The sequence below is a fragment of the Amblyomma maculatum genome, chromosome 6 (genome assembly GCF_055883805.1).
Source record: "Amblyomma maculatum isolate TAMU_Amacu chromosome 6, ASM5588380v1, whole genome shotgun sequence".
NCBI lineage: Eukaryota > Metazoa > Arthropoda > Arachnida > Ixodida > Ixodidae > Amblyomma > Amblyomma maculatum.
Genome location: NC_139349.1, coordinates 64,592,527 through 64,618,495, shown reverse-complemented (window position 1 = coordinate 64,618,495; position 25,969 = coordinate 64,592,527). Strand labels below are relative to the sequence as shown.

The 25,969-nt window shown below is 42.9% G+C and overlaps 1 protein-coding gene across 4 annotated transcripts in view; it reads right to left on the bottom strand.

Moving 5' to 3' along the window:
* Positions 1-371: 371 nt before the first annotated feature.
* LOC146185894 (nephrin-like) overlaps positions 372-25,969 on the bottom strand; it is a 710,707-nt gene continuing 685,109 nt past the window's right edge. For 3 of the 4 annotated variants that reach the window (XM_084606825.1, XM_084606824.1, XM_084606826.1), the window contains 7 exons: positions 15,298-15,594; positions 13,052-13,192; positions 12,623-12,650; positions 10,776-10,867; positions 6,816-6,964; positions 5,827-6,138; positions 372-542 (listed from right to left, as the gene is read on the bottom strand). In XM_084606825.1, coding sequence (XP_084462951.1) covers positions 516-542; positions 5,827-6,138; positions 6,816-6,964; positions 10,776-10,867; positions 12,623-12,650; positions 13,052-13,192; positions 15,298-15,594 — 1,046 coding nt within the window. In that variant the 3' untranslated portion in view covers positions 372-515. The remainder of the gene's footprint in view (positions 543-5,826; positions 6,139-6,815; positions 6,965-10,775; positions 10,868-12,622; positions 12,651-13,051; positions 13,193-15,297; positions 15,595-25,969) is intronic. The other variant, XM_084606827.1, reaches the window with a different exon arrangement.

The following is a 25,969-nucleotide window of genomic DNA, read 5'->3' as shown; positions in this document are numbered from 1 at the left end:
GGGGCTGAATTGGGGCGCTGCTCATTGGCTTGCCCACAAAGGTGACGGTAGAGAGCCAGGCACACTTGACCTCTGTAAGTGCTGCTGAGGAGCGCAGATGGGATGTTGGAGTTAGGTTGTGTTCTCCTCAACCAAAGCGCTCACCTTCTGACTCACTTCAGACCAACGCTGAGACATCGTGCTACACCTTCATTTCTCTAAGGCGCGGCGCAGCGCGCATGGTTCTCACGCCTGAAGAGCGCAGCAGTAGTGATACCGACACTGAAGACTGCTTCCGATTTAGCACAGTGGAAGCGTGCCGCCAGCCTCGGAGAGCGTCCAGCTGGGCACGGAGGAAGAGCCGGTGTCCGACCGCGGCGGTGTTATGGCCAGCGACGACATGGAGAGTCTGGAAGATGGCGGCTTCCAGGCCGGCAGCAGCGGCGGCGTCACGCACACACGCGAACACACAGCACTCACGAGGGGTGTGGCTGCGGCGCCGGTGACGACAGGCTTTAGCCGTTGGCTAGTTTCCCCTAGGGACGCCCGGGATCGGGCTTCACCTGGAGTTGGTGGCAGGCGCCGGTTGAGATTGGAGGGGAAGTAGGTTGCAGCGATACGCAACCGGAAATGAACAAGGCATGGAGAAAAAGGGAGGTGGGAAGGAGGGAAATAAAAAAAAAGTGGTTAGGAAAGAACTCACAGACCCACTGGCAAGCTTCGAGTAAGTAGCGCACACAGCAACATGCAACAACAAGTGGTAAGTTCCGACATCGTTACGCGCCAGCAAGCGTTGCAATCTATGCCTAGTGCTCACGACTCCATCGGAAGAGCCTAATAGCCTACCCAGAAATGCTCAGAGGGAAAAGTTTCATTTTAGAAAACACATTCATTGATGAGCCCCTTCCCAGTCGGAATGCTTGGCAGGGGGCGCAATTTTGATTTAATATCGAGACAGCGGTCTTACTCCTGACTAGGTTAGCACCACCGTGGTGGTCCTGTTGTTCAGGCACTCGACTACTGAACCCAACGACGCGTGCGAACTTTCGGCCACGGCGGCCGTTTTCCGGTGGGGGCAAAATGCAACGCGCTTGTGTATTGTGCGATGTCAGTGCATTTAAAGAATCCCAGGTAGTCAAAATTTCAGGAGGCCTCTATGGTGTCCCCAGTACCCTGTGACGCTTCTGGACGTTAAACCCTAAATTTAAACTAGACCATCTCATTAGGGCATGGGCAAGACATGTAATGCGAGGAGAGGATAACCGATGGTCGCTTAGGGTAACAAACTGGATTCCAAGAGAAGGAAAGAGTAGCAGAGGGCGGCAGAAAATTAGGTGGGCGGATGAGGCGAAGAAGTTCGCGGGGGTCAAGTGGATGCAGCTAGCACAGAACCGGGTTAAGTGGAGAAATATGGGAGAGGCCTTCGCCCTGCAGTGGGTATAGTCAGGCTGATAATGATGATGATGATGATGATGATGCTGATGATGATGATCTCATTAGGTTTACTACTCATCATGTTTTGAAGTCTCTTCGATAGTCGAAGTAACACAAATGACAAACTCTAATCGGTTAAAGACAAAACATCGATAATGATTATCAGGTGATGTCGCAGAGACTCCTAAGTGGTGGCTTCAGGGTTACGTCTGTAGTGTTTTCAGCTAAGATCAAGGCTGAGATTCAGTAAGTAATTATTTGCTTTTTTGAAGCTCATAAAATTGAATTTTATATTTTGCGTATATTTTTTTTGCGTAAACTACTAGGCCTTTAAATTTACCTAACAAATTATAACTGAGTAATACAGATTCATTATGGAATCATCCTTAACAACACGTCAGTATTTTTTATTCTGGCGAACTTTAATACGTTTTCCTTGACGTCATATTGTACATCGTGTATACAAAACAAGCACACCAGACTGAACTCGGTGTAACTATTCGACTGCGCCAGAGGGGATGCCAGCATAATTAAATGAAGCAGAGAAGCAGTTAATATATATTTATCAAAAAGTAAAAGTGTCCATGAAGAGCAAAATAAATTCCTGACTGCTGATTTCACTTCCGTTTATGTTTAGTTTGTTTTGCTTGCCTCTTTCCAGAATCTTCTAGACTAAGAACGTAAAACATCTACCTGTGCAATGTCGTTCGCAATCTCCTTTGCTAGCACGCATTATCTAAACCAGCGGAGCAAGCACTTTCCAAAGGAGTACCCACATAGCTCCAGCAAAATGAATGTAAAGAAACGTGCCCAGCGTGGTATTCAGCCAAGCAACATCACGTGATTTCTAACTTCAAGTTACAAAACAAGCTGCTAAAGGTATACTCCGAGAATTTGAGAAGCTATTCGCTTTAGCAGAAGAAAGACATAATTTCATAGCTTTTTGGGGTATTTCGCACTGCGTAGGCGCGGAGGAATTCAATTTTCAGACAATTTTGCCAGAGAGAAACGGCGTCCTTCCCAAGTTTTCGCAGAATCAGATTACTGGTTTCCAAACTCCCCGCTTTGTTGAGGGCGTTGGAGACTCTATGTCGCAATCAATATTCGTTTACAAAAACTCAGAAACCCGTGTTCCTAATAGGTCTTCTGTTTGCACCACGAACACGTGCCTAGCCAGTGAGCGTGCCAACGACTGCGCGCGATGCGTGGGAGATATTCCGTCTGGCTTCCGTGGACCTAATGAAGAGGCGGTCTCTCTTTAAAATATTACAAATTAAATAAATGGAAACAGGAATGAAAGAAAGAAGGAAGGAGTCCGTTATAGCGAAACTTTTAACAGAGACAAGGGAAGAAGAGCTTTTTGCGCGTGCTTACTATCCGCCAGAGCCTAGCAGGAATCGAAACGGCGTAGGCGGTTAAAATGTCTCCAGTTGCGAAGTTTAAGATGGACATGCGATGTTTCGTCCCATTTCCTTCCCAAATATAGGCCCGAGGAGGGATGAGAATGCGTTAAACGGGCATCAAGACAAAACAGAAACGCGAGATCAGTTGAAGCAACGTAAATAATACTAGATAAATGTGGCCGAAATAACACGACTGCCCGGCTCGACTGTTCTGAAAAGGGAGGCAGCGTCGATGCGATAGGCCTGGCTGCAGGCAAGGAAGTGAAAGTGAGGAAATACTGCTGAATGTGCCGCAACGACGGTAGCAACGAGGAGAGAGAAGAAAAAAAAAAAACGGTTCCTCCGCAGTCTTCATGCGAGGGAGAGAAGGCAGCGGGAAGAAAGAGAAGGAATTCTGGCGTGATTGCCCCAAAGCGTTTCTGCACCCTCCCTGTGGCTGGGCTGAGCCGGCTGAGCGAGCGAGCGAGAGGAGAAAGAGAGAGGCGTGAAGCAGGAGAAGGACGCGTGGCGAATTCTCCCGTCTTCCCGCTTGTTTAGCGCTCCTTTTGTCCGGCTAGTCCGCTCGCCAGGCGGCCAGCAATTACCGTTATAAGTACATCTCTATGTGTCTCGAGCGACCTCATCGTTCGGTCCGCGGACCCGTGTCTTTCGCGCTACCGCTGTTTTTATGCCTAGACTTGTTTTCTTTTTTTCTCGGCTCTTTGCATTTCTTGTTCAGTGAATTTGTCGCAATTAGTGACTGTGCATGTTCTTGCCCCATCCTCCTCTCTTTACCGCTCAGACAATTTCGAAATCTAGAAACGCGTTTCACGGGAAATGTACGCGGGCAGATTAGGTTCTGGAGCAAGTATTTGCTTTTTCACTCTTTGCTTTCGAAGTAATCGAATTATCGTACTGTCAAACTACACTACCGACATTCTCTCCGTATGAGGTTTGGACATGGCAGTTCGTACTGTCAAACTACACTACCGACATTCTCTCCGTATGAGGTTTGGACATGGCAGTTCGTACTGTCAAACTACACTACCGACATTCTCTCCGTATGAGGTTTGGACATGGCAGTAACCAGTGCAACATTATTACATCAGCGCTTGAGTTTCCAATAGGGTTCCGCAAAAAACTAGTTACAGCTCTTCTGCCCCTGGCTTCTGCAGTGCGGTGTACCGTTTCAGCGCCTGTGTTTTTCCTAACACCAGCCAGCTTTAAGCTAAAGGCCTTGTAGGCACATTATGGAAGATGTGCACGGCCGTTATATGAGCAGGATATTTGTCGGTATTAGCATTTGGAAGCTAGAAACCGAACCGCGTTTTCTTTATGCCGTTGTATGTGCAAGCGTAGTAGCATATACTGTGAGGCTTCTTCGTTCAGATTGTGTAAGAGGAAGACTGGGGTTCCTGATTCTTCAATTATTAAGAATCAGCGCACCAGGAAAACATGCAGACAGCCCTAAAAAATTAGAAGCGCTGAACGTACAGTAGATTTCTATTCAAGGGTGCGTGAGAAAAAATATGGTACAGTCACACTGCAAACACAAGCAGGTGCGATAAGATAAGAGCCTCCGAAATCTTTAATCAGAGTTTAAAAATATATAACAGCGCAAAGAGACAAGGACGCGGCGAGACGACACGAACGCTGCACTGGTATGGCGCTGTTATATATTTGTTCACGACCTGTACCAACACGCCCAATTTAACACTCTAATCAGAGCTTACCTTCGCACATCAAGAGCCGGGATTTCTTGACGTGTGAAGGCAAGCTCTGATTATGGATGCCAGGGGTTCGTGCCTTATATGCTCTGCTTGCGCTTGTTGTTTGGCGGTACAGTATTTATCCTGACACGATCCTGAATTAAAAAAAAAATGTGTTGTAAGCTCAGCGCTTATCCCCAACCTTTACCTACATATATTCCTGTTGCGCTGCTTCCTTAATAATTTAGGTTGCTCAAGTTCAGATTGTGAACATAACGAAACCTCAAATATCTACGTATTTCTTAGTACTTACAAACGCTGCTTTAAATATAAATCATGAGCACCATATCATCATCATCATCATCATCAGCCTGATTATACCCACTGCAGGGCGAAGGCCTCTCCCATATCTCTCCACTTAACCCGGTTCTGTGCTAGCTGCATCCACTTGACCCCTGCGAACTTCTTAATCTCATCCGCCCACCTAACTTTCTGCCGCCCCCTGCTACGCTTTCCTTCCCTTGGAATCCAGTTTGTTACCCTCAGCGACCATCGGTTATCCTCTCTTCGCACTACATGTCCTGCCCATGTCCATTTCTTCTTCTTAATTTCCACTAGAATGTCGTTAACTTGAGTTATTTCTCTGACCCACTCTGCACGCTTTCTATCTCTTAATGTTACCCCTACCATTTTTCGCTCCATAGCCCTCTGGGTTGTCCTCAACTTAAGTAGAACTCTCTTGGTTAGCCTCCACGTTTCAGCCCCATAGGTGAGTACAGGCAAGATGCAACTGTTGTATACTTTCCTCTTGAGCGATACCGGTAAGCTGCTAGTCATAATCTGCGAGTGCTTGCCAAATGCGCTCCATATAGCACCATATAGCAGCACCATATTGCGAGCACCATATAGCAGTACAAAAATCTCGCTGTTTAAACTATCAAACGAAACCAAACGCTTTGCATCGCAACTGTAGTGTTCAGCCCAAGATAAAAAAAGTGCCGGTTAGTGGAGAGCAAATTACAAAGAGATAGGGCGAAAAAGCAAGGCTTACAAAAGCACGTGTGAGTGAAAGCAGAGAGGAAAGAGAAAATCAAGATGCGCTGCAGAATTGCAGAAGGGGTGGGACAGAGTGCATCCCGAAGCCAGAAAAGACAGAGGTCTTCAGTTGAGCAGTTTAGTGTTAGTGAGCAGGTGGTGCTTCGGCCAGCAAGCAGAGGACGATGCCGAAGTGAGATGCGTGACGACCGTGGTAGTGACGGTAGTGAGTGCGAAGTAGAAAGAGAGGCGAGTTGCTTGCAGACTGAGAGGCGGCAGCGACTCACGGGTGACCTGGGCCTTTCGGCCGTGTACTTGGGCCAGCTGTCAAAGGAGGACCGCGGCGGCACCCAGCCTGCGGTGCCGCCGCGGTTGCCACGACTCGGGGATGGCGGCGCGAGTGGGGAAGGCATACCGTGGGCCCGGGTGGCCGCGAAGTCGATGTCGGCGTACTCCGTGGGCGGCTCGTGCGGGCCCGCCAAGGGCGGAGGGGGAGAGCTCACCACGGCGCGGCAACCCGAGCGCGATAGAGAGCGGCTGAACGTGGACTGCGTGCTCGGTGGCAGGCTCAGCTCGGCGTACGTCAGGTCATCCGCCCGCTGGCCACGGGCAGGAGCGAATATGACCGAGTGATGACGGGGAAGGAAGAAGAGGGAAGACAGAAAAAGAAGAAGCAAGTTCGTAGATGTGCAGAGGCAAAGAACGAAAGTAAGGAAGGAAACAGAAAGAGCGACCAAAGAAGTGAGGCGGGAAATGGTGCTCAACGAGCCCTGGATTTTGCATATTCTTGAATCTAAATCGTTATTGAAGATGACGGCTATCGGATATTTTTTTTTTTTTGAGGCTTGCTTGTTTTATGTGGAGTTAAAAACCAGATTGACAATGTACACTCAATAGATAATTAATTTCTTTAAATTATCTGACAGCAAGCGCCTGTCATCCGTCATTTTTTACGTTGCGTTTGCAGCTTGCTAAGAATATATAAAGAACTAGGTAAACGAGTACATATTGAATGAATGTTTCAGAAACAGGAATACAATTTAGGAACTCAGTGGAGAAGATCCGAAGTGTCAATAGCAGGCGCACACATTACGTATGCACGAAAACGCCGAAATCTAAATTTGCATTTCAGGTCACGCTTCTGAGCTAATACCATGACTTTTAACATTAGTAACCTATAATCTTTCGTTACTCTTTTCTGTTCACGGGGATTAGGTTACGATATTGTGCGAAAACTAAAGGGTTAATCAAAGCTTATACACAGAAGGCAACGCACCTGCTTTGGCATGTAGCAGTTCGTCGCTAATGTGGGTGTGAAGCTTTCTGGATACTTCTTCTCAGCCCCGTTCTCGTAGGATGGTATTCGGTCAGTGATATGCGTCTCTACGTACTTCATCTCAATGTCTGAATAATCAGAACCTGAAACTGGATAATGATAGAGTTAATTACACAGAGCAAAATATAGGGATCAAGAATCCTGACACTTCGAAAGGGGAAAAAAAAAAAGGAAATTTCTGGGGCAATAAAGTTTGTTTCACAGTGTACTGCGACAGCTTTCCTTGGTGCCGTACAGGTAGCATGCCCGCCTGATTACTGGAGGCAAAGCGATGCGATTATTAAACTACCCTGCTTGGCTGTGACGTGAAGTCTTTCTCAACCCATCGGTATTTTGTTGATGTGGTACTGGTACGAGTTTTTGCGCTATATGACTGTCCAGAAAATTTGTTATGTTTCGCACTAATAAGAGGAATAGATGTGCTCTGCGCGCGCAAATAAATTATGTTAAATGTTGCACATATATACATGTTTCCTTCAAGCATTGTTCAAGCATAATGAACTGTTACACTTGTATACATATTATTTTGCAGATATAAACTTTCTGACATGCTTCATCCTTTTTTGATAGTAATGTGGAGAAATAGAATTAAAGTTCGCAATTAACGTCATAATTATCGAACAGGCATTATGACGAAGATTGCTATCTTAGTGCTGCTATCCTGAAAGAGATAACCTTTAACAGCTGAAGAAACATAAATAGCAACCGCATACACTGCAAATGTGTACCTATTTCCTGATATGAATATACGCACGGTATAATAGATAACTTGGACACCTGATGAAAATAAATTTAGAGGAGCATTAAACTTTGCATTAAGAGTGGGCGCGAAGCGCCGTTAACACCGCTTTTGATTTGGATGTTTTTTTTTTAATATTTTTGTTCGAATCATTATATTTTATAATTATTATCACTGTAACATCATTACATACCCCAAGCACATGTAAGCAAGTCATACGCCTCACAACACGTTCACAAGGTGCCCCTCTAATACGCTTGGCACCAATGACAAATAAATACCAACGACCTTTCGTTGCCTAAGATTGCCTGCACGTCTGGCATTCAGAGGACCTGAGTTCGAACCGGAATGGTGACAAATTTATTTCTTTGAATTACTTATAATTTATTTCGAATGTGGGTTATTTGCAATTACCGCATGAGGTCATGAAGTTGTGAGATTCTAACCATGCTGAACAATCAGGATTTTTTCCCACGAATATTTCCCATATGAGCTGCCAACTACTGCATTGATTGCTTTAGGACAAAACGAGCATTATACGCTTCGCATCAAAAAGATGATGTGGGAAAGAAGAAATTAATAAAGAGGCTTAGAAAAATCAAAGAGCACAGCGGAATCTGCATTGGAGTAATGCGAAAGCACGGATGCTGATGTTGGTTGTTTCTGGTTGTTTCTAATTGCCTAATTCACTTCTTTTTTTACCAACTTCAAATTGGCGCGCACTTTCAAATTGCGCGCCAATCCCTTCCTATGCCCTTTTTCGGCTATGCTTCCGGTTGCACGACGTCACATTCTCAACGTTACATAAGTTCACTTCTTTTTTACCAAATGTAGTCTTTTGCACTTTTAAATTGGGCGGCGATCCCTTCCTATGCCCTTTTTCGGCTATGCTTCCGGTTGCATGACGTCACATTTTCTACGTTACATAAGTTCACTTCTTGTCTACCCATTTTAGTATTTGGCACTTTCAAATTGCTCGCCAATCCCTTCCTATTTTGGCTCTACTTCCGGTTGCATGACATCACACCTTTTACGTCACCCGACTGCCTTAATTACGTACTTTAGTCTTTGGTACTTTCAAATTGCGCAGCAATCCCTTCCCTGGCCTTTTTTGGCTCGATTTCAGCTTGTGTGACGTCACACCTTTGACATCACCTTAATTGACTAGTTTAAATAACTATTTCATTATTTGATACATTGAAATGTGTGGCCAAGCCATTGAATAATGAGACCATTTTCGCCTTAACTTTTACTTTTTTACCTCTAATTATATACTTAATTACCTTTTCGACCTAATTATTTCTTCGGACACAACGTTACGTCAATCGCTATCGATTGACACCACTCATTAACCTCTACCGCTTCTCAATTACTCACAACTGCTGCGGACAACTTTTATTTTTTTTTTGTCTTTAATTATTACTTAACTTATTGGCATACGCATTTTTTTGACAATAACAATACGTTACCCTCTATCGATTGGTGCCCTTCATTAACCTCTACCACTTTTCATTTAGTCACAACTGCTGGGGATAGAATTTCCTGACGCGGTCTGCTGACACGGTCAGCGGACGCGGCCTGCGGACGCGATCTGCGGAGGCAGCCTGCGGACGCGATCTGCGGACGCGGTCTGCGGACGCTATCTGCAGACGGGGTCTGCGGACGCTATCTGCAGACGGGGTCTGCGGACAGAAATCTGTGAACATAGCGACGTAATTCTTTCGCATTAATGAATAGTATTACTCACAGTACAACTTTAGTGTTTGGCTTTTCCGCATTATACGTCTTTACGTGGCAGTGCACGCTTTACAGGCAAATACCGCCTGATTTGGGATTCATAGCCGCTTTCAAAGCATAAGATGAAAGTATTTCAAATTCCGTCTCCAAGAATAACTATACCGCCATCACTCTTCATTATGACTCTCAGATACTAAGGCTATTAACTCCAAAGGAGCAAACACTTGTTCAATAAAGCGCAATTTGCAGGCAGCCTCACTGACTGCATACAACGGTGAATGGTGGTTACAGGTAGGGGAAGAGAAAAGCAGGGACGGGCCAAAATAGAGTAATGTGCCTCGCATGAACAAAAGATCAGGTTAGATTTTTTGTATGAATGCACATAGAGTTACATTCGCGTGCTTTCTACATTTCGTTGATCAAATATTGAGAGGGGTGCAAGGCTTTATGTGAACGCAATATCATCTATACAATATATTATTCCCTCGCGGTCCCTAGCAGCATAGCAATGTTTTCGGTCCTATGAAAGCCCAAGCGCAAGCTTTCATGCTGCCTCCTCTCGTTACGTGGATGGCATTCAGTCTGCTACCAAGCCTGAAGAACAAGGAATTTGCAGTTCAAACTGCCGCCCACTCTTTGATTCCTTCCTCCACGTGTTATTGGTGGGCTGAAAAAGGGCTGGCCTCGTGCCAACTGACTGCATCAGAGTTCATTGAAGGATATCCTTGTTCGAAAGAATATTTGTTGCTCCTCATTGGTCGACCCGGCTCACAGAGAGTTATTTTCTCCACCTTTTTTCGGGTATCATGTGCTAGTCAACGCCCCCCCCCCCCCCCCCCCTTCCCCACGTCGTTGTTCGAAAATAACAGGTACACCGCTTTTCCCGGCTACTGCGTATGCTTAAATTTCAAGTGAAGAAATATATTGTGGTTTTAGAGGTGGTTGTTTCGCGATGTGTTTTTTTTTTTCAGAGTGTATTGTCTAAAGTGCATTATGCTGCGTTTTTATGGTTTTCTTCGTATCGTTTTTTTTTTTTTTTTTTTTTTTTTTTTTTTTTTTTTTTTTTTTTTTTAGCGCCTGTAACCGTTTTGTGCCCAATTTCGTTTCACCTTGCTGCTGTACACGCCTTAAGAGGGCCGACGAGTTTTCAAGCCGCAGACACGACTTTTCCCTCGGCCTCCTTCCACTTATTTGTGGCGAATAAAATATCCATGATTGATTGATTGATTGATTGAAGTCGTCCTTAGGTTAATCGGTAAGAGTTAATATGACCCGATGGTTTCTGCACTGCATTTTATTTTTTGCTTTCAACAGTAAACGCTCAATAATGTAACAAATACTGTCTTTTTTTTACAAGAACACCTATGTGCATGCACGACACAACAGCACTGGAAGAGGCAAGGATGTTGGAAGACAAAACTTACCAATGCCAATGTTTCTAGGGGGAATAATATCCGGACATTTGTCTTCAACTTCTGTGATGTCCACAATCTCCTTCTTCAACGGTGTATGAGACCTGACATAAAATGATGTATGCTCTATTCATGAACAGGGATATAAATATCAGAGTAAAAATATGATCCGCAAATATTTTTTTTGTGCCTACTGCATCAAGCATTAAACATACCTAGTAATTTTGGAGTGAATAATTTCCTCAAGGTAAACGGAGACGGATGAGAAAAAAGTTTACCAATTTCCAAGCACCGAGTAAATTAATGTGTTCTGCATTTACCATTATTTGATGGTATTCTCGGTGTTCATTGTTCTCGGTTGTAAATATAAAGTTCCCCACAGGCACTGAACAGAATGTTGAAGACTAAGGTTGAAACACGTTAGTGATTCCCTGCTTAGACCCGCTTTCGTATATGGAACCTGTTTATTTTGGAGGTACTTCAAAATGACATAAGAAGCATAGAGAGATTTTAAGAATGGTGCCTGTATGCTAAGATACTTTATTTATTTATTTTTTATTTAGAAATACTGCAGGCATATTACATGCCCAACCAGGAGAGGTCGTTTACATACATCGTTTACATGAAAGTGATAAATGCTTTTTTTCTCAGGAACTATCTGTCTAATCATATCTGACGTATTGGTTTTTGTCTAAAAGAGCCGAATAATAATTTACGCACAAATTATTTTCAGTGATGAGAAAGAAATGCATATATCTAAAGACTATAAAGTTTTGCTAACAAAAAGAAGTAACCAAATTATAAAACTCACCTTGCTAGAAAGTCTGAGCGGACAAAGAGGCACTTTAAAATATATATTGTGTAGTAGACTATCCTCTAGGTCACTTCTCGTTGGTCGCTTCTCCATATAGGACGATACTTAGCAATTAATTGTTCTCCTTTTTAAGTCAGGAGCATAGATAAAATTAAAAATGTTTTCTTATATTTACTCCACCGTGTATTTTCATTTTCTACCTTAAAAACTTCATTCAAACTACGCCGCTGGCGGCTATTGGGAGCAATTGTATTTTCTGTGTGCAATTTAATCAAACAGCTGTCTTTCGATCAAGCAAAACCTCTTATTCCTTTTTTTTTTTTAATTTAGATGACTTCAACACGTTTTTTTTTTAAACAAAAGCAGTAAACTCTAGTCTTGTCAGCTTAGCACATTAAATGAAAATGTGTAAACTGTCTCAGTTCTGAATTACCTACTATATTCTTGTACACAGTATGCATTTTTTAGTTTTTATGAACATTTACACCTCTGGAATTACGCTAAATTGTAGACACTGTGTAATTTCTTTGTACGATAAATATTTATACCTTCGATTTTAAGCGAATAGTTTACTCGTCCGTATTGTCAACAGTTGAAACAAGTGTCCTTAATCCGTGGCGCATAAATCGTACATTTTTAGTGTCATCAAAACGTAATGTCCATAAAAATTTTGAGCAAGCTTTTAAAAAGATCGAAAAACTGCTTGCGCTCAAAACAATCTGTGTGGAGTTGGTGAGTTTTGTTCAGACCATACCGAAGGCATCAACAAAATTTTACGCGAAATATAGTTTTTCTGCTCGCTCATTTTACGGTTCTTCTCGGTTTTGAAAATCCTCCGGATGAAAAAAAATATGCGGGTGTTTTAATCTGGGGGACAAAAAGAAATGAATGAGTAAATTGTAATTGACGAAAAACATGGGCAAGTGTATTCTTGCCATATTTCTGCTGCCTTTTTGCTATCTTTGATGGGGAAAAGGCAGCACGGAAACAATACGAGTGATGTGAATAGCCAAATCGCTATTCAGCACGAGAATAAAGAACTTACTTGTCATCTTCTTTCCTCCTTTTCGAAGCTATAAGAAACAAAGGAAAGGAGGTGCAACTTTTAAATAATAAAGTAGGTATAAAGTATCGCTCAAATATCTCAAAACACGATTAAAAGCAGCACAGTCAACCTCTTGAATGCAACCAATTAAAAATAGGGACCTTTTAAATCTGTCTGGTAAATTTTGTTAACTCATTTTCTGCGCTTCAAAAGACAAAGTTACACGAAAAGAGTCAGTATTCACAGATACTTTTTCTCATGAAATATAGAGGTCGAAAGACATATATTGCTTCATTCAATTCAAAGGGGCTCCTTTTTCCTCTTTCCGCCTCTTTGCATATTGATCTGGGCACGCAGCCAAGATTCTTACAGCTGAATAAAGTTGTCTTTGTGGCATGACTGCGGTCAACCTTATTCTAGGCGGCTTACCTGCTTTCCTTTTGCCCGTTTTCACCTTCATGATGACGATGATGACAATCGCAATAAGGACGAGCAGAGCGACAACGCCGAGCAGGATACCCAGCAGGGGGCTGGATGCCGACACTATGGCCGCCTCTCCAGGAAGTAGCCCTGATATTTGGATGAGAGCACGACCAAAACGTTTCCAGAGTAAGAGTCACGATAAGCACATGTTTTTAGCTCTGTATCCATACAAACTAACAATAAAACGTTCAGTTGAAAGTGTGAGCAACAAAGAGAGATAGAGAAGAGAAAGAGAGAGAGAGAGTAGCTGGTGGAGTGATCCCTTATTTGGAAGAAGCAGATTGCGCCCTTTCACAACTTACGGACGAACCAAACCGTCAGTCATTGCCGGAAGTACAGGTTTATTTATATTCATGAAGCAGCGAAGTTTATATTGAGTGCTGTTTTCTAAAACCTTGTTTCAATCATAACAAGAAGATGGATCCTTCTTTATTTACTTGAAACAAGTAAAGTAGGCCATGAAACAGCACTGAACAAGGGTAGAGGTGGCATTCTAAGTTCGCAAGTTGAGCGAATGTTTGGACAAGTGGACTTGCCCTAATCTGGGAAGCGCGATCATCACTGTCAGGAATTTAAATACATTTTTTCTTCCGAAGAATAAAAGCTGGGGAGGGGGAGGGAGGAGGGTAGGGGAGAAGAAAGTAGGTCAAGGAGAAGATAAAAATAAAATAAAAGCGATAGCAGCAGAAAGAAACTACAATGCCCACCCCATATTGTAGTTTTTTTCTGCAGCTGCCGCTTTTTTTTTCTTTTCTTTTTCAGGCCCCAGGATCACCAGCTCCAGGCTGAAAGATACATACCGAATAAGCATTTTTTCACTCCTTGGCCTACTTTCTTCTCTCTTGTTCTTCTCCCTCCGCTTCCTGAGCTCTTCTTCGGAATTAAAAGCGTATTTAAACCCCTGCCAGTGATGATCGCGCTGCCTAACGAAGACAACTCCACTTGTAGAAACGTTGGCTCAACTGGCGAACTGATGCTCCCCTCTACCCTTGTTCAGTGCTGTTTTACATCGTGTAGCCATGTTCTTTCTCTCGTTCTACCCAAGTACGCCATCAAGAAACACCGATGCTGGTTTGTTCCAGCGAATAGTGAAACCTGCATTAATTGACATAAAGTGAGAAAGGCGTTAATATTATGAGTACCATGCAGCTCTGTGTTATATCAAAAGAGACATCTTAGCACCGCGTTATTTCTACAAGACAACCGCTATGTTCACGCTAAAGAAGAAGAAAAAAGGAATAATATAAGCCTCGGCCTTATCAGGATGAAAATCGCCGCGTAAGCGTTTCAAACGCTAGCAGCACACCAAGTCATTCATTATTTCGCAAAGCGTCAGGCGACCACAGAAAGACGTTAATGGTAGCGCCTATTACCTTTCGAGTATAGAGTAATCAGAAGCATCATTATTTCTGTTAGGAGTTACAGGTGTACGGTGCTTTTATAGTCGTGCGTCAGTTTCCTCACTGATCCAAACCGGTTTGTAATAGGTCCCAAAATTAGGCCAGTTACAACTGACAAATACGCACGCCTTTCGTAAGCGTTTATGATGAAAGATAACGCAAAAAAATACACGAAGGACGGAAGGACGAGACGGACAAGCGCTTGTCCGTGTCGTCCTTCCGTCCTTCGTGGATTTTTTTTTTTTTTTTGCGCTGTTTTCCATCATGAACGTTCACCAACTGGCCCAACTTTCGGCATTTCATAAGCGTTTGGTTAATATTGACTTAAGTGTAAAAAAAAAAAAGAAACGTGATAATCTATGCTAGTTCTTGTGGGTGTTAAAAACAGCGATATGAGATACGTTTTCTTTAATCTGTGTTATCTTACTGTGCCCTTTCTACTTAATATTTGTCAAGTATAAAACATTCGAAATAAGGATAAATGAATTCAACATGCGTAAAATAAGCAGGGAGAAAAGAAACTGCAAACTAGAATTCTTTTTCAAATGAAAAGGAATCATAAACATGGGTCTGAGCGAACTTCCTCTATTAAGCCACTCTGAGCTTGCGAAAACAAGAGCAGAAGTATAGGAAATGGCTTTAAAGAGGCATGCAAAGTAAATATTAATGAAATGAGGCAAATGGAAAGGAAAATATAAAGTGAAGCACCAGCGTGAAGGGGACAAACACATCGTTAGAGGAAAGCAGTATTTGCAAACGGAAAACAGGAAACAAAACAAAACTGGTCCCTGCCTACGAGCTCGGTCCTGGCCGACACTAGGGTGGAGAGAGCGAGCGGGACGGCAGTGCTGATCCCCTTGTCGTTTAGCGCGTAGACATAGAGGCTGATGCTGGAGCCTGGCTCGAGTCCAGTCACTTCGAAGTGGGGGTTGTCGGCAACGATGCGCTCCCGCAGTCGGCTCCCCACAAACACGTCCGCCCGAAAGTGTACGGGCAGTGGCCAGGGCTGCAGCGCCCTCTCGCAGCGAACGCTGAGACTGGTGGTCGTTACCGTCAGAACGCTGCAGTTCACGGGCGGGTTCGGGGGCCCTGAAGGCGTTCATGAATGCGTCAGCGTGGGTACGGCTAGGAAGATGTCATTAGGCATAAGCCATCGTAGAGATACAGTGCTTAAAAGCAGACACTGTGCCGACAGACCAGCGCCATGCCGATCTGACGTAGTACCTGCACTCATTCATTGCAATCTTTTATCTTCATCAAAAATTATCAACGAATTGTTTTGATCCTTAAGCATTCCCTGGATTCTTGTTGCGCATGCGACAATCAGCATTGTGTTAAGCCAGAACAGTTTATGTGCCCGTTTATACGAGAACGATGAAAGTTCAAAGCAGAAATTATTGAGAGTGTGTAATTTTAGTAAATTTTAGTTTTACAAAGACTAGATTGAACTATATTTTACATCATCTTAAGATTTAGTAAATTTTATTTTTACAAGGTACTAGAGTGAACTATATTTTGCATCATTTTAAAAATTTTCCCAATAGCAAAATCAAACCGTCTTGTGTTGCTTGCACACGAATTTACGCACATGAATATCATGACCTAAAACTTTGAAATATTTCATTTTTAGTTTAGGTGCGGCTGCCTTACGCTATTGTTCGAATCGATCCAAAACATCTATGCGCGTAATAACCACTGAACTACGGATGACAGGATAGTTTTCAAATTAGCTTGTCAGAAATGCTATATTGAGGGCGCAAGTCGGTTATAATGATACGCGGTACTTCCCAGCCTATTCAAACAGCCAAAATTGGAATGTCAAACAGATAAGCACTCCTGCACACAGGAGCTAGAAAACAAAGAAACTGAGAATATATTTTTGGTGACAGCAATCGAGATATTTGCTGCTGTGTTCCGGGTTATTAATATGTCCTTGCATGACGTGATGCAATCAAGAATGTAATAAATTACTGTGTAATATGGGGCTTATTGTGATCAGTATCGTTCATCTTTGACGCCGTTGTTTTCTGAACAGGCGTGCAAGCAATCAAGCAGTGACAATGTTTTTTCAGTTCGAGCGGCACGGTGAAATGGACACTAAATGCTGTCCTTTTCCAGACTAATGATTCAGGCACCATTAGCTGGATTAAGCTTTGCTACTAGCGTTTGTGATTTCCGTAGAATTAGATCATCGAATGTGGGTATCGTGATCAGTATAGCGGCATTGCCTACCTGGTTTTAAAAATTGCCGGAGGACAAGTATTATTACCACCAAGGATATAAAACTTCCTTCCGTAAATTTTGCAAGCCCGCTTCTACTAATGATACCTGCCTTTTCTGCCGCAAGCGCAGAAATGCTCATTAGGGAGAAAAGGTTAGAAACTTTCAAAGGACCCCTCAAATGAACGTAAGAAGTGTTTACATTTTCCATAAAATCTTCTTCCATAGCCGGCGGCCCTTAGAGAAGGGATTCAAAAGGCTTAAGTGAGCATTTTAACCATAGAACTGGCGCCCAGCTCCGCTCGTCACGCCTTGTTCACCCCTGAAGACGTCAGAAACTTCAATTGGTCATTAGGGCCACGGTTTAAGTGGTCGCGTGATGGCGTTCTGAAAACGCACCTCTATGAGCACAAGATTTTGAGTGAGGGCACTTTAACTAAACGGGGCGAGACCTTGGAAGCATGGCATCTTGGGATTAATTACCATGCTCATTAATGAGACGCTTCCCGTCGCTCACTTTCGGAGAGCGCTTCCTTAGACCCTAGGCGAGGTGAAAATGCAAATCGGGGAAGCACGGAGCCCACAGTTGCGGCCGCAAGTCTAGGCTTGGCCAATTTAAGTTAAAAGCTCCAGTTGCTTCCCTCGAGCTACATCCAAGGGAAACATGGGAACTGAGTCTTGCATGGGTAATATTAAGGAATCGGCTTTTGCGATACGCGGCCTCGTTAAGGATTGCGGGCAACAGAAGTTGTGTGGCCAGACTTGGCCTTTTCTTGTGAGCAAAAGTTTTCAGTGGAAACGAAAGGAGAACGCTCTTTTCCCTAAGGACCAAAAGGCTGAAGGGTATTGGAAGCTGCAGTATGTTGTACGTAAGTTCAGATTCACTGCACTGAACAAAATGAAAACAACCTCCTGGGATCTCACTTTCGTTCACTAGGCCTGGGTAAATAAATTTAATCCCATATAGGCAACGTGCGATTCAGAAAGTTGATAAATTGGTATCTTACGCAAAAGGCAAATTACCGCGAACTTTTTCTTTCCCCTTGCAGGTGTGTGACTACGCTCAACATGTACCTGTTTAAAATTAGAGAAATTGCAGCTTCCAATGTTTCGAGCACCTTCACAAAACAGGACCAGTGAGAAGTTTAGCTTCCAGAAATACTTATCAATTATTGCGATACTTCGTCATGCGAAACTTGAGCGCAGCTGTTTAAACGCTTTTGCGACATTTGAGGCAATGAATTGGAGAGATGCTTGTGCGTATGTATGCGCATTTACAAACCACTCGATTTTTCTCAGAAGCTAAAACGACTTTCTCAAATAAAGAGAAAGAAAACCCGTGGCCAGATGGCGCAGATATCGTGGCTCTTCTTTCTTTCTTTCTTTTGAGAAATTCTGTTTGACGCTTGGTTATACCGGCAATGGCAGCAACCGCGACGCAGCCCAACCGCCGAACGACAGCATGAGAGCTGGGCTTTAAACGGAATGCGAGATACCTCAGTAACTAGTTGCCTTGACATCTGCCTGCAGTATGCAGTCAGAACGTGACAAGGCCGTGAGAAAGTTCTAGACTTCAAAGTTGTGTGTCCGCTCCTACATGGCTTAGGAAAATGAGACGGAGTTGAACTAGAATATAGAAGCCTTTCCTTCCTACGTGTATGTCGGGGCTTTTTAAGGACGTCTCTGCAACCTCATATGTCGGACAGGCTGTTGCTTAAGTTCACGAAAGAATCGATGATGCAGACGTAATTTGAACATGAATTCACCTTTGATATTCAACAACAAATTTATTATCCTGTTTCCATGGTTTTACAGAAAGCACTACTCTGAAGTCGGTAGGGTGCGTGGGTTTTATGGCTTGGTATTCTCTTAGATTGCTTCGCTTCGGAATGCGACGAGCAAAAGAATGCAATTCCGGAATGCTGTCTACTAAACTTGAGTACCTCTTAATTACATTTTTTTTTTGTTGGTTTCTTTCGCTGTCGCCACTCACCCGTCTCTCAGGAACAATGTGCTTATGCTATCTCTTTTGTTTTCAAACAGTAGCAATCGCAAAAATTTTAATCGATGTGAAATTGCAATGGCATTGAGCAAACATTTTAGTTGTTGTAGTGCTCATTTCAATCCACGTGTCTCCGGCAAATATATCTGACTCTGATTTAAAAGGGGTAGAGACAAAGAAGACCTTATATAAAGACTTCGTCTACGATAAAAGTAACCCTGTACGACTAAACCTAACTCTGAAAGCTCTATCAAGTATGCTTCTACGCAGTCATTTCCTTGACTGGCACTTCCAATGAAATTTTGCCACTAACTTGTGTTATATAGGCTTTGGTTATGGTTTAGTCTGAGAAAGCATATGCGGAAAGTAGTTTATGTCGATGCAATGCTGTCCTTTCGAAGTTTGAAGTATTCTGTAAAAAACAAAAAAATGTAACGGAGAGCAAGATTTCTTCTTTTCAGTCAGTTGTTACTTCGTTTCGATCCAACAAAGGCGGCCCAATCTATGGCGCAGGGAAACTGACGCATGCTTCCTTGCTTACGCGTGCGTGGTTCGCGATGCCACGTTTTCTGGTGTCGAAAGCTCGGCTAATTAATTCGCTACTTGCTACCCATGCCTAATTTTCGCCTGTCCACAGGGCACAACCGCAACGCCGACGAAACCGGCGATTGATATGATGAACCACTTTTCTCCCTGTAATTAACTGCCAATTGGCAAGCCCAGATACTATATAAACGCAGTTTCCAGTAAACTACAAAAGCGCTTCTCAAATCCTAAGAAAGGTGATAAAACTGCATACAGTAAAGGTTATGACATTATTGTGAATATATACGAGGTAACACAAGTTTTTGTTTCGGTGCAGGCTTCTGTTTCCTAGATTCTACACACCTATGCCAAGTTGTATCTTTCGTTCACAGCTTACCTGACGGCACTTATTGATCCGTACTTTCCATTCCAAAGCATAAACCGCTACCTAAAGCAGCCGGAAAACAATGATAGCCCCACATCTGTAAAATTGTACTCAAAATTACGAAGCAAATATTTGCAAATTAGCACTAAAGAAAAGGGGCCTGTAGTAACACAAAAGGGGATCCGGTAAGGGAGTATTAAAAATGTTTCTCCTAGATACGCGCACATTTCATTAGGTCTAGTTTTTGGAAGAGATGCTTCAAACGCACCAAATGTTATATGCGACACCGCCCAGCGAGTCCACGAATTCAAGTATCCCCATGTGAAGAACGTATTAGCTATTCCTGACTGACCATTTCACTTGGAGTGGTAGTTATATACGCCAACCTTAGAGATGTTATTATACGCAATTTCTCCAGTGTAGAAAAATATGGAGGAATGATTATAGCAAGGAACAAATTCCGTCGTACGGGTGCTCTGCGCTGACAAAAAGCAGCTGCCATACATGCTTAATCATTCAAGTGGTGTGCAGTTTCAGATTTCCTTAAACAATTATATTACAGAGATGCAAAGGGCACCTTTTTGTGTCACGCTCAGCACTAGCAACAAGTTGATGCCTTGTGTTTCTGTTTGGCATTTATGGTGCATTTAGAGTAATTGTTTGTTTTGTATACCTCTAGGTCACCTAAGGGGCAAAGCTCAACCTTACGCCTTCAGCTGGAAAACTAGAAACGGCAAACTTGTCATCTTGTAACGCCACTCACCACCACAATTTCCGACAGCATTTTTTTTTTTTTTTTTTGCAGCAAATGTGTACTAGATAGGGCGAATGGATGAACGCACTTAGGCTTTCGAAGTTAAACCTGATGAACACTTTCTCTGTCCGAAATTTTCCTCACCAGCTGGCTAATGGAAACTCAAGTTATTACTTCAGAGCTCACCAGTAACAAGCAGTAAAAGTTCTGCCGCTGCTTTCTTTCCCGTCCCCAGGCCAGTTAGGAACCTCATAAAAAAGGATGCGTCGACGAATATTTTAGACCGTTAAAAAACTGTCCTATCTTGAATGTGATTTCCTGGTCCTAATAATGAAATGCACTTGCGCAACACTGGCAAACATTCTGAAAACCATTTTTTTTTTTCTCAGCGGGTCCAAAAAATTGTGCCCTGATTGCGAGCTGTTCAAAAGAATAGTCACGCCAGAAAAAAAAAAAAAAAAAAAAAAACCCACATACAAACAAATCGTAATCTTCTAGCCCATTGAGTTTAAATTGGTTTACAGCGCACAGACAAACACAGGAAAGAACGAAGTGACAGGACAGAGTACTATTAACAACTAAGGCCTCAGTCCTTTCACTTTGTGTTTTCCTGCGTTTGCCTGTCTGCTCTGTAAACCAATTTTAGTAATGCACCAACTAGCCTTCAAAAACGTTCTTCCAAGGCTGCTGTAGCCATACATAATGAACACGTTCTGTGAATAAACGACAATACATGCGCCATCTAAACTGCATTGCTAAATATTTAATGAAAGTAGAGAATCTATGCATTTAAGGTTTGGTTTGGTTTTGGGGTTTAACGCCCCGTGAGACACCGTTTGAGAGACGCCATAGTGGAAGACTACGGAAATATCGACCACCTGGGGTTCTTTAACGTGCACTGACATCGCTCAGCATACGAGCGCCTTGCTTTTCGCCTGAATGGAAATGCGGCCGCCGAGGCCAGGATACGATTCCGCGTCCTTGGAAACAATAGTCGAGCGCCGTAGCCACACCGCCACCCAGGCGGGGCCTCCTCTAAGGGTATGCCGCAAAAGCGTGATTGGCTTTCATCTACGACTACCCTTACGGATAGTGTTCATGATGAATAAGAGAGTGCAAACGGAACGTTTTCAACATGAACCGCTTTCAACAAGCCCAACTTTTCATTCTGCTCACTTACGGATAGTATTGCGTGTACATGCACTTCGTCACTCGTTTTATCCCTAATTACCTAATATATGCCTTTATGTTTTCGCTCATACTACACAGCATACAGTCGTAAATTACTACGATATGTGAAAGACCATTAGCCATAGATATGAAACCCCTCTGTTATTAAGCCGGAACACAAATTTCCTGGATGGTTCAGGGTTAGCGTATGTGACTTGCAATACCAAGGTTCAGGTGTGATTCCCATCTCGCTGCTCCATCTCAAAGTGCTACCTGAGGTGGCAGTTTCTGCCAGATTGGCCATGTAACGGGGTCTTGTGACGTCACGCAGCCCGTCAAATAATCAGTGCTGGGAAATGCCACCTGCCAATTACCACCTGCCAGAGGCCGACTACGCCTGCAGCGAGAAAAACACCGAAGTCTAAGAGGATTTTTCTACAGAATGAGGTCTTTGACTCTACCATGTTAAAACTTTTCCTGAGGTGACTTCGTGAAGAAAAAAAACAACTATAACCTCTGCAGTTTCGCTCAGTTACTAAAGTTATCTTGCGCCAATTTCGTGACTTGGTACTGTGCCAAACTGGTATTAGTCTAAGAGCCAATATACGTATTCCAGCATTCACAGGTGCTCACGAGTGACACGCACAAAATAAAATTTTAGTGCTGGATCAAATTGGTTAAACCGAAAGTCGACTTATAGTTTTCTTCAAGGTTATGCTGACAGTTTTACTATGGTAGCATTGCAAGCATCACGGTCCGACGCGCTCTGCTCCTGATCCATACCACGTGACATAGATGGCCAGCAGCCTCTACGTACAATAGAACCACGTGATGCTTTCGCCTCATGAATCACAAAATGCTTTGACCTAGTACATGTTTAGATGACGTTCCCTAATTTTAGGACCAATTCCAAAAAACATGCGATAGAGGTCAGGAGTCAAAAGTCATGTTGCCGTGGTTTGGCTTTAATGGTCCGATCTTGAGGTTGGCCGAAAGGCCAAATGGCCACAAATACATGAGACGCAGCTTGTGTTTCATGACAAGCGATATTGCTTACGGAAATAACTGAAAGAGCGGTTACCTGATGTTGCCTCGGAATATTTGAATTTATTTTTAAGGCTAAGCCTTACTTACCGAGCTACAACTTCTAAGGGCAGAAAAGCCGCGCAATCGCATTGAAGCCACGAGGAACGACCGCGCGTGCGCGTGCGCTGCTTCTCCTGTCTCGCCATAGCCACGTGATCACCGGGCAACGTGATTAGAGTATATATAGTAACGCAACTGTTCTCGCTCTCCACTTGCTTCGCCGTTCCTAGCGGAGCCATGGAGGGGCCTGGACCCAGTGTAACAGCGGCTCAATACAAACGCCTGGCTGCGTCTGACCACTCGACCAACATTCTGTGAAGCCGACGTGCTAAACAAAACGAGACACCTGAACAGAAAGAAGTGCACTTGCCGAAAAAACGAATGTCGTCGATGAGTGCTGCAGATTTCACCACGTCTAACCAAGCGTCACCATTATAAACAGACGTTTCGTTTGAATCATTATGCATAGCAGAGTTAAACTTATCTAATCTTTCATGGAAGCTAAGCACCAGTATGGCCGACGTTTTCCTATATTTGTCATAATCATCAGGATACGAAACTTACAGCATCACAACAATTCACACACTCCCTAACCTCATGCACTTTCGTGTGCTACACCTTGAGCAGAGTTGAGTTTGACACACTAGCTTTAAAGGCCCCATTTTCTAGAAATGTGGCGTCGGCCCCCAGTGCAGGGTAGCAAACCGGTTTCTTTTACCGGTTAACCTCTCTGCCGTTTCTTCTTCTCATCTCCCTCCTCCTTCTTCCTCCTGACGTCAGCGGGGGCGCTGTCAGCTTTGTCCGCATGAACGTTATGAGCGCATTTATTTCAAGAGCACAATTAATTGGTAAAGCAAGTTCCGTATGCTGAGCGTTATGCTTATACTGTTGTGTCCTATCGACTCTCTATGTTGGGGCTGAGGCATGTAACACGTTTTAGCAAAAAAACTTTATTATGTACTCCGGGTCCTGCACTGCCATAGATATAACATCTAGAGTTTTCATCAAATGTTAGCGTCGTTTACTTGGTCATACAGCTTCAAACCGGTCGGGCATGATAAACTTTTCAGGCATGTTTGTGCCAAGGAATTGGGCTTCGCGCATCTGTATTCAAGGTTGTACGTCTGTATATGTGACGTAGTTAGTTGCCCATTCCATGTAGTTTTTGAAATTGTCATCTAACACGCAGAGAAATATTTCAAGTTAATTTCACGACTCTCCTCCTACACTATGCGGTTTAAAAAAAAAATTACTGGCCCTCGTCTCTTTTGTGGGCTTTATGTAGGAGATTTATTGTTTGCTGCTGTTTTGGCCAGTCTGGCATTCTAACGAGTACTTGCATTCCTTTTCGCACAAGAGTTTATACCAGGAATTGATAACAATGATATTTCGGCCACCATTCTACTGTTATTTAACCTTTGGCTTCAATGGACATGAAGTGTTAACGCGAGTACACAAAATGCCAGTTTCCTCTTGCACCAAAGTATTTTTCTTTAAATTGCACAGCAAAGCTCTACTTGTTAACACGTGACTAAAAAAGGAAAAAATTTATTTGTGCATTTTGGTAACTACTATGCAATGAACCTGAAAACCCTGCACTGTGTCATCAACTGCTAGTATGCGATTTCTTTTTGGAACGTGCTGCAAAGCACACTGAATTGAGGTTTTATTGTGAATTTCTGGAGTATAGTATACTTTGTTGTTAATGAGGTTAATTATGAACCCTATCACAAAATTTTCCTGTTTGTACTTCACGGCCTTTTAGAAGACACTTATGTCGGACCGCAACACGGAAGCTTTTGTTGCACCAATAATCCGTTTTATCCGCCAGATATTCCATCAATAGGACTTTTCTGAGAAAAATTACTTTCATCCTAACTGGGTTCAGATATTGACACAGCGTCTATTTTCGGGGCTCTTTTAGTTATTTTGTGTTTTATGTCTAGCTTTTGAGGCGAAGTGATTGGTATGCATATGCCGCACTGCATATTTATTATGGAGTATTTATTTCAAAGATACTACTTTTATTTTTAGGCTTGAGGCAGGCGTATGCGATACAAAAATATTTAATCAGAACACAGTATAAATGAATAGTAAAGTCATCCTCAGCACAGGTTACGCACACAAAAGTGTACATAAATCAGTGTTAACTGGACACCAAGGCTGTAAAATAAAACTCTAAAACATAATAAACACAGAAGCACACAAATACGTAAACACAGAGACTGCAGTAAAAATATAAAGTACATAATCAGGCTTTGCTTAGGTACGCCGCAAGGCGACTGGACCGAGGGATTTCCTACACTGTCTGGATTTAGCGAGTTTCAGTTTAAGATCATTTTCAGGAAATGTGAAGCTTTGAAAGCATCAGTTTTGCTACTTTATTCCTTTAATTTCTTAATGGTGTTATTGGGTCGAACGCCTTATGACTGATTTAATATGCCTATTCTTGATTTATTTTTATGAGGAAACACGTAAACCACTTCTACCTTCCACTGTGGCAACAGATCTTTAGGAATTGAAGCAACTATTTCGGTGCTTTGGAGAAAGCCTTCATTACAAAGGAGAGCAGTGAAGGCACTCGTGAATTTCTTGAAGAACCCTTTATTGAGTTCCCAATTATAGAATAAGTCTCCAACTTAAGCCCAATTATCACAGTGGACCATGGACGCGTGAAAAACTAATTTCATTGCCTCTCTTTGTTTCTGTTTTCCCCTTGGCTCCCCTCCTCACGTGTAGGGTAGACTACTGGGAACCGCCTAGTTAACCTCCCTGGCTTTCTGTACGTTTGTTTTTTCCCGGCATTTTTCCGGATACTTCTCAAGTTGCTTATGTTGCATTGGGTGCATGGATCCCTTAACATAGCTCAGTACTGAAAAAATGGGTGTAGTACTGTTTTGTATCTTTCTATATGTTTGTATGTTTTATATGTTTTATCTGTGAAGTTTAATTTCTTGAGTTGCCTAGCGCAGAGATCTCCTCAAATAAACATAACTTGCTGGCACTTTTTTGTGATCTAATTTATGTGTTCCCCCCGTCTGAGGTCGGATATTAGGGCTACTCTTAAGTGTTTGTATTTTCTTACAGAAGAGAAAACGTGTCCGGTGATGCAGCATTGAACATTTAATGGTCATGGCTTTCTAGTGATTATCATTGCAACTGTTTTGTTTGTGTTTATAATGAATTTCCACGTAGAGTACAATGTTTGGGCAGCTATGCATCAGGAATTTAAAGGGGCGTGATAATACTTCCTTATAATTTAATAATAAGGTATGCTTTCATCACCGACAATTCCCTTTTTTACCGGTATTTGTATAATTAT